The 7,121-nt window shown below is 45.6% G+C and overlaps 1 protein-coding gene across 1 annotated transcript in view; it reads left to right on the forward strand.

Annotated features, from left to right (window-relative positions):
- Window positions 1-6,638, forward strand: part of OGFOD1 (2-oxoglutarate and iron dependent oxygenase domain containing 1) — an 8,592-nt gene extending 1,954 nt beyond the window's left edge. Inside the window, exons 5-13 of the mRNA XM_031058391.1 lie at window positions 326-442; window positions 1,258-1,349; window positions 2,539-2,664; window positions 3,008-3,121; window positions 3,442-3,521; window positions 3,658-3,953; window positions 4,848-4,970; window positions 5,772-5,830; window positions 6,109-6,638. Coding sequence (XP_030914251.1) covers window positions 326-442; window positions 1,258-1,349; window positions 2,539-2,664; window positions 3,008-3,121; window positions 3,442-3,521; window positions 3,658-3,953; window positions 4,848-4,970; window positions 5,772-5,830; window positions 6,109-6,270 — 1,169 coding nt within the window. The 3' untranslated portion in view covers window positions 6,271-6,638. The remainder of the gene's footprint in view (window positions 1-325; window positions 443-1,257; window positions 1,350-2,538; window positions 2,665-3,007; window positions 3,122-3,441; window positions 3,522-3,657; window positions 3,954-4,847; window positions 4,971-5,771; window positions 5,831-6,108) is intronic.
- Window positions 6,639-7,121: the final 483 nt, after the last annotated feature.

The following is a 7,121-nucleotide window of genomic DNA, read 5'->3' on the forward strand; positions in this document are numbered from 1 at the left end:
AACTAATTTTATTCTAGTTCCAGAGGGTCCCAGAGGCTCTCAGCATCAAAACGGTGTCTGAAAATGAACTACAAATGATGATAAAAGTGTTGCTGGTGTATACTGCCTGTACCTTCAGAGTGGCCTGATCTGTCAATTGTAGTCCCACAGAAGTGAATCTTGCAAATCTCAGGCTGGTGATGCTGATGAGTGAAAATGAGGGTCTTGTAAAGAACATGTTTTTTCTTGTTACATCATTGTGGGGACAAAACTGGGAAGCAGTTGTTGGAATGAATCATGCATGTACTGGAAAGATGCTACAGCAGCAAAACGTGTGTGATTGCAGATGTGTTGCTGTGCCACGATGATGAACTGGAAGGTCGGAGAATCGCCTTCATCCTGTACCTCGTCCCACCCTGGGAGAAAAGTGATGGAGGAACCTTGGATCTGTACAGCACAGACGGTAAAAGCTCCAATTTCAGCCTTGAGTGGATGAAAAAATGAAGCTCATGTGCCCCTTGCAGCAATTCTCACCTCAGACAGTAGAAAGGAGATAAAGAGTTTCTCCTTTGTTCAGAGAAGCTGGTGTATGAGTAAAGTGTCCCCCTTAGGGATGGGCTGTAGCAGACTTTGCAGACAGTGCTAACAGGCAGCAGCAGACAAACTTTTGGAAGGGTCAAGAGCAGAGGCAAGATGGAAGCAATGCCAGTGCTTAGAACTCCAGACTGATGACAGTAACTTCCCTTTCCAGCAGCAGAACCACAGAATGGTTTGGGTTGGAAGGGATCTTAAAGCTCATTTTGTTCCAGCCTGCCTGCTGTAGGCAGGGACATGGTCTACTAGACCAGGATGCTGCAAAGCTCATTGAGCATTTCTAGGATGGGGCATCCACAGATTCTCTGGGCAACCTGTGCCAGTGCATCACTGCTCATAGTAAGGAATTCCTTTCTAATAGCTGATCTAAACACATCCTTTGCTTGAAGCCATTCCCCCTTCTTCTGTTATTCCATGCCCTTGTCTGTCCCAAGTCCTTCTACAGCACTCTTGGTAGCTCCTTGTGGCCCTGGAAGAGGATTTAGGTTGCCCCAGAACCTTCCCTTCTCCAAGCTGAACAGCCCCAACTCCCTTTTCCTGTCTCCATGCAGAGGTGCACTGGTTCCTCAGCAAGCCCTTGCTCTGAGCTCCATGCCTTATGCCCAGGTGTCCCATCAGTCACAGAATCATGTCAGAGAGAAGTCCCAGTTCATATCTTAACCCAGGATATGTTTTCTTCCTCAGAACACTTTCAGCCACAGCAAATCACCAAATCATTAGTGCCTTCATGGAACACCCTGGTTTTCTTTGAAGTGTCTCCAGTCTCTTTCCACCAGGCAAGGAGCTGTCTCTTGTTAATTTTTTAACCCTCGTTGTTGTGGTTATTCTGTGTGTTATTACAGTCCTGATGGGGAGGGAGAAGAACTGTGGGTAGAGTGGATACTTGTGCTAAGTGCTGTGTGCTAAAGAGAGGCCTTCAAGGAGTTGAAGGAGGACAAGAGCCAACAAAGCCAAATTTGAACCATCAGTCTAGCTGCATCATCCTGGGAAAGAAAAGTTTCCATTTCTATTTTGTGTTACTATCCTGGCAAGCCACTGCTGTGAATTTAGCTCTCACTTGTTTCTGTTTGTTAGCTTGTTTTAAACTAGCTCACATTTTTGATATGGTGGTCATGACTTTGCTCCAGAAGAGCTCCTCAGGCCATCCATCACCTTGCCAACAGTGCAGGGGCACTGTGCAGATCTGGCTGTACCCCCTCAGTGACACAGACACGGTGCAGTGCCCTGCAGCAGAAATGCTGATACCGTTAAGGAGTACTCTGACAGTTGTCAGAAAAAGGCCTGGGAACAGAATGAATAATTTGGGGATCTGCATGGCACAAACACCTGACTGAAATCTGACACTCCTGTGTACCTGAGAGTACCAGGGACTGTATCAAACAGGGCCAGAGAGCAGAAGGCTGGAAAGGAAGATGATCAGTGGTATAAGTTGGGCATGTCCTGACCTAGGCCACTTAGGGAGTTATTTTTGTGTCATTTATCTCTTACAGATGTTAATTAAGAGCAGCATCTACTTGGTCACTGGCGTGATTGTTTTCAGATAGTGATTTAATTTTGTATTAAAAATCCATTACTCAAAGCTCTCAGAGGAAGAGAGAGAATGGATTCTCTGTGAGCTTGGAGTAAAAGCTTAGACTGGAATTCTGGAACCCTGCAATGGACTTCATGACAATAGGCCTCTCTCTGATAATCTGTCCTGGTCTAGGCCTGTCTGACATTTCTGTGTATGCAGTGGGCTCTCTGGAGCTGAGTCCATTTCCTGTCAGGAGTTTGCATGGTGCCTGTTCCAGCTGCTCCCTGTGTGACAGTGAGTGCCTGTTCCAGCTGCTCCCTGTGTGACAGTGAGTGCCTGTTCCAGCTGCTCCCTGTGTGACAGTGAGTGCCTGTTCCAGCTGTCCCTGTGTGACAGTGAGTGCCTGTTCCAGCTGTCCCTGTGTGACAGTAATGCTGTCCCTGTCACTGCAGGTGTCAGAGGTTCTGTCACAGAAGTGCCGCCTGTCCGTGAGCGGTTGGTTCCACGGCCCGTCCGTGGCCAGGCCTGCACGGCACATTGAAGCCCCCTTGGCCAGGAGCCCACACATCCCCTATGATGTGAGTAACAAGCCTACATCTGCATATCTGCATTTCTGTCTCTGTCCTGTTCTTGTAATAGCTGTTAGGGAATACATCAATGCACTGGGGATGCTTTAATCTTTATCCCATTCTCCTTTTCGTTTCCTGTTAATAAATTTGTATCCAGTTTCTTTCTTATGTGTCTTTGTATGTTTTACATACCCACAGTAGTTCAGAGAATGTGGTGAATACCTGTGGTGCAATGAAATAAGGCAGTGGAGTGTGTTTGTAGGAATCCAGCTCTGTGGCCAGCTCGGTAGGGGGAATTGGGGAATCTTCTTCACTTCTCAAAATTCAGTGTTCTAACCCATTTCCTTTCCAGCATGAAATATTGTATGAGTGGATCAATCAAGTTTATTTGGACCTGGACTCCCAAGCTCAAATCCAGGAGGAATTTGAGGAGCGATCAGAAATTCTCCTGAAAGACTTCCTTAAGGTGAGCCCAGTGGTTCACTTTGATGTGATCTGCCAGAGCTGGTCAGAGGGCTGGCAGGTACCACATGGCATGAAGGCTGGGAAAGGGCTTGCTGGCACATCCATTAAAACAAAACACCTTCTAAGTTTCACACCTAAAGGAGAATGGACCAGGTGACCTCCAGAGGCCCTTTCCAACCTCAACCACTCTGATTCTGTGGAGTGATCCCCTCTGACTGCCTGTACACTGCTGCATCGGGACTCAGCAGAAATAAAACACTTGTCTTCAACCTTGTTTTCTTGGGAGCTAAATGTTAACATTTCTCCATCTCTTTATCCTAGAAAGAGAAATACCAACTACTATGTGAAGCATTGGAGAACAAAGAGATCCAGTGGAGTAGTCGGGGGCCAGCCAATAAAAGGTGAGGAATGACAGCACACTGCAGCTGGTGATCAGGCTGAGTAGGAGCTGCCATGAGGCTGCACTGGTCAATGCTATCCATCTAGATGTGGTCCTTGTTGGCTCTCCCACAAGGAGATACATCTGCTGTCTTTCAGACTCTATGAGGCAGCAGAGGAAGACAGCCTCCCGGACACCCTGAAGAAATTCCTGCAGCTGCTGCGCTCTGAGGCCTTATTTTTACTGCTTTCCAACTTCACTGGCCTGAAACTGCACTTCCTGGCTCCCTCTGATGAGGATGAAGATGCTGGGGAGGGACAAGCAGCAGATGCCAGTGGGCACAGCAGTCCCAAACCTGAGCAGGAAGAGACTGAGCAACCAGCTAATGGCAATTCCCATCAGCCACACCAACCTGAGAGCACCCCTGAAGCACAGGACGGCGAGACACAGAGCAGTGAGTAGAGCAGCAGCAGTGTGAAAGGATTCAAACTTAATTCCCAGTGATTTTCATGGAACTAGGGTTTCACCTTGTACTGCAACCAGCACAAGGCACCAGCACAGATGTGGGACTTGAAGCATTTTAGACTGATTATCTGAAATCAGTGACCATTGCAAAAGAATTTGGAGTAAATCAATGACTAATTTGAAGATACCATTTTGAACAGACCTAAGTCCTAAGGGTGGGACTTTTAGGGGGACTGTAAATGTTTTGTCAATAGTTATGTGGTTTTTACATCCACATACCCCTGCTTCATATAAAGCATATTCTTGTATGAGATAATAAATCCAAAACAGAAATGTGAGCAGGTCAGAAGTAAAACAATTTTAGAATTAGAAAATTGATACCTAAAACTAGCATTCAACCTTTCAGAAAACACTGTCAGCCTAAACAACATTAGTTGAATTTAGTTGTCAGCAGTGACAACTATGAAAGATTAGATTAATTTTGGATTTTGATTGGTGATGTTTATTTAAAACTAGTGGCTCTGAAGTTTAAGGGTAGAATTTTTGAAAGTGCTCATCCTGCACTAAGTCAGACAAGTTACTGGACACTGGAATAAAAGGTAATAAAAAAACCAAGTCCTACTGAAAAAATCCCACCAGAATAGTTACCAGGAGCAGAGTATGTATGGAGCAAATCTTGGTCCCACTCCTACACATTGTTCAAAGTACCTAACCTAGAGTCTCCTCTAGGAAAGATACTGACACGAGATATGTGGTTTTACCCTTTTTCACTGGGGCCAGCAGACAATTTCACAGTGGTGTGAGATCACTGAGCTCCTCACACACTTTGGGCTCAGCTGCTGTGGTTTCGTGGCTCTCCCTGGCTGTTTGTGCCCTCTCCTAGGCTCGGGCACCCCTGTGTGTGCGGGGGAGCTGCGACGCTGGACCCACGGGCACTACACTCTGGTCCATGACTCTCAAGCCACAGAATTTGCTCTTGACCTGCTCTTCTTCTGTGGCTGTGAAGGTAAGTGGATGAGAGAGAGATGTCAGACTCTCCTTTTACAAGGTTTGCATAAAGGAATGACTTCTGAGTTCTCAGCAGTGCTAAAACAGCCAAAATTTCCCTGCTTTTTCTTACATAGAAGGTGTCTGTAGACTTTGTCCTAGTCCTCACTTCAGCATAAACCCTGTTTCAGTAGTCCTCATGCAAAGGGTTGGGATTGTGGCCTTGGGATCATCTCTGGCCTTTCCCGCTTGCGCCAGGAGGTGGCGCTTGGGCAGAGGGAAAGGCTGAGCCTCCCAGACCTTCCCTCTGCTCAGCAATGGCCCTGGGCACGCTGGAGGGACAGGTGGCCACAACACCCAGGAGTGTTCCACCCCTTTGCACATCAGAATTATCACTACACCTCCAATACACAAAGCCCAGCGTTTTCAAAAGTTACTTTAGGCATACCTAGGCATTTTGGGTTGATTGCTAGTGAGATAGTGGTAAAAAATCTAAACACAAGCATTTCAGACCAGATGAGTCCAGAATGTACAGCTGATTGAAATCCTTTGGCATATCTGCTAGGGCAGAACTGTTCTACAGGTGAGGAGCAGTGCACCAAACAACTTTAAATAGCCCATCTACCATAAAAGGGAAATCCAGTACATTTGCTTCAAGTTGTTTCTGAACAGAAGAAAACAAATAGACTAGCAGGACATAAATACTTACCCTGTATCCAGTAACTCTGGGGAGTGGGGTGAAAAAATGGCATCTCCTGGAAGGCTGCATGAAGCCTGGACAGCACTGAGGTTTCTAAGAATCTTTCTTTTCTATTTTAAGACTGGGATCCTGAATATGGTGGCTTTACTTCCTACATTGCTAAAGGTGAAGATGAAGAGGTAAGGACCTCAGATAAAATCAAATAAAGCTGTTTAGGGTGGAGAGACATAATTACACTTTGTCATAATGAGCAGTCATACTAGAAAGAAGTCCAGAAGCCCTTAATGTATAACTGCTTCAGGTAAAGGGTATTAAAATGAAAGTAGTGTCACAGATTATTTTCTAATGCCAGCCCTTTGTTCTAACTGACTTTTGAAACTGTTTTGTTTTTTCTTAAGAATTTTATCAAAGCTATTTTTGTGAAACTGATTTCCTTCCTTATCTTTGTGTCCTCTAGCTGTTGACAGTAAATCCAGAGGACAACTGCTTGGCCTTAGTTTATAGAGACAAAGAAACGATGAAGTTTGTGAAATACATCAACCATCGAAGCTTGGCACGCCTGAACAAGCATCCAAACAAAACAGGATTTTGGGACTTTTCCTTTGTCTATTATGAGTGATGGTGTGTGTGGTGTTACCATTGTCACAGAGAACAGTGCTGGGTGGTGGGCAGGTTCCCACACAGACATTCAGCTCTGACCTAAGCACAGAGAAACTTTGCTCATGCAACTCCATCACACTGCATAATGTGGGGGCAGGTGGTTTTTTTTTAACTGCAAAAAGGGGAATTCAGTCTTCTCCTGAGTCCACTGTAACACACTCTCAACTGCTTTTAATGCTCTGTGGGTGAGGTTGTCACACAGCTGTCACCTTTCCAGCTGTTCTCTCGTGGGAGCAGCATAATGGCATCTCTGACCCATCAGGGTGAGAATTACAACTGTCCATTGCCCCAAGCTGCTGACTGATTTTATTAAAAAAAAAAAAAAAAGGAAATGGGTCAGTTAAATGTTTCATACACTGGTCAAGCAAGTTTTGTTAGAAAATGCCCGAGACATTTTCTGGGGCTTAACTGTGTTAATGTTAAAACTGTAGTTAAATGTTTCATACACTGGTCAAGCAAGTTTTGTTAGAAAATGCCCGAGACATTTTCTGGGGCTTAACTGTGTTCCTGAGACAAAAATAAAGGAGCCGCCATGGGAAATATGAGGTTTTTCCAGCTGCACAACTCTGTGGAGTTAGGAAGGAAGAAAGTGAGGCTGTAAAGGCATTGGGAAGGACTTGGCACCATAACAAGGAGCAGGGCTTCATTATGCTAAATGCTGTACAGACAGACCTAGATGCAGCCCTTTTTGCAAAGAATTTACAGCTAAACAGCCAAGAAGAAACCTGCTCCTGCCCAGTCTCCCTGGGTGGGGTGCAGACAGCTCTGAGCTCCAGCCTCAGAGCAGGGGCCAGGGACTGGGAGCAGGAA

The sequence above is a fragment of the Geospiza fortis genome, unplaced genomic scaffold, assembly GCF_000277835.1.
Source record: "Geospiza fortis unplaced genomic scaffold, GeoFor_1.0 scaffold97, whole genome shotgun sequence".
NCBI classification, from domain to species: domain Eukaryota; kingdom Metazoa; phylum Chordata; class Aves; order Passeriformes; family Thraupidae; genus Geospiza; species Geospiza fortis.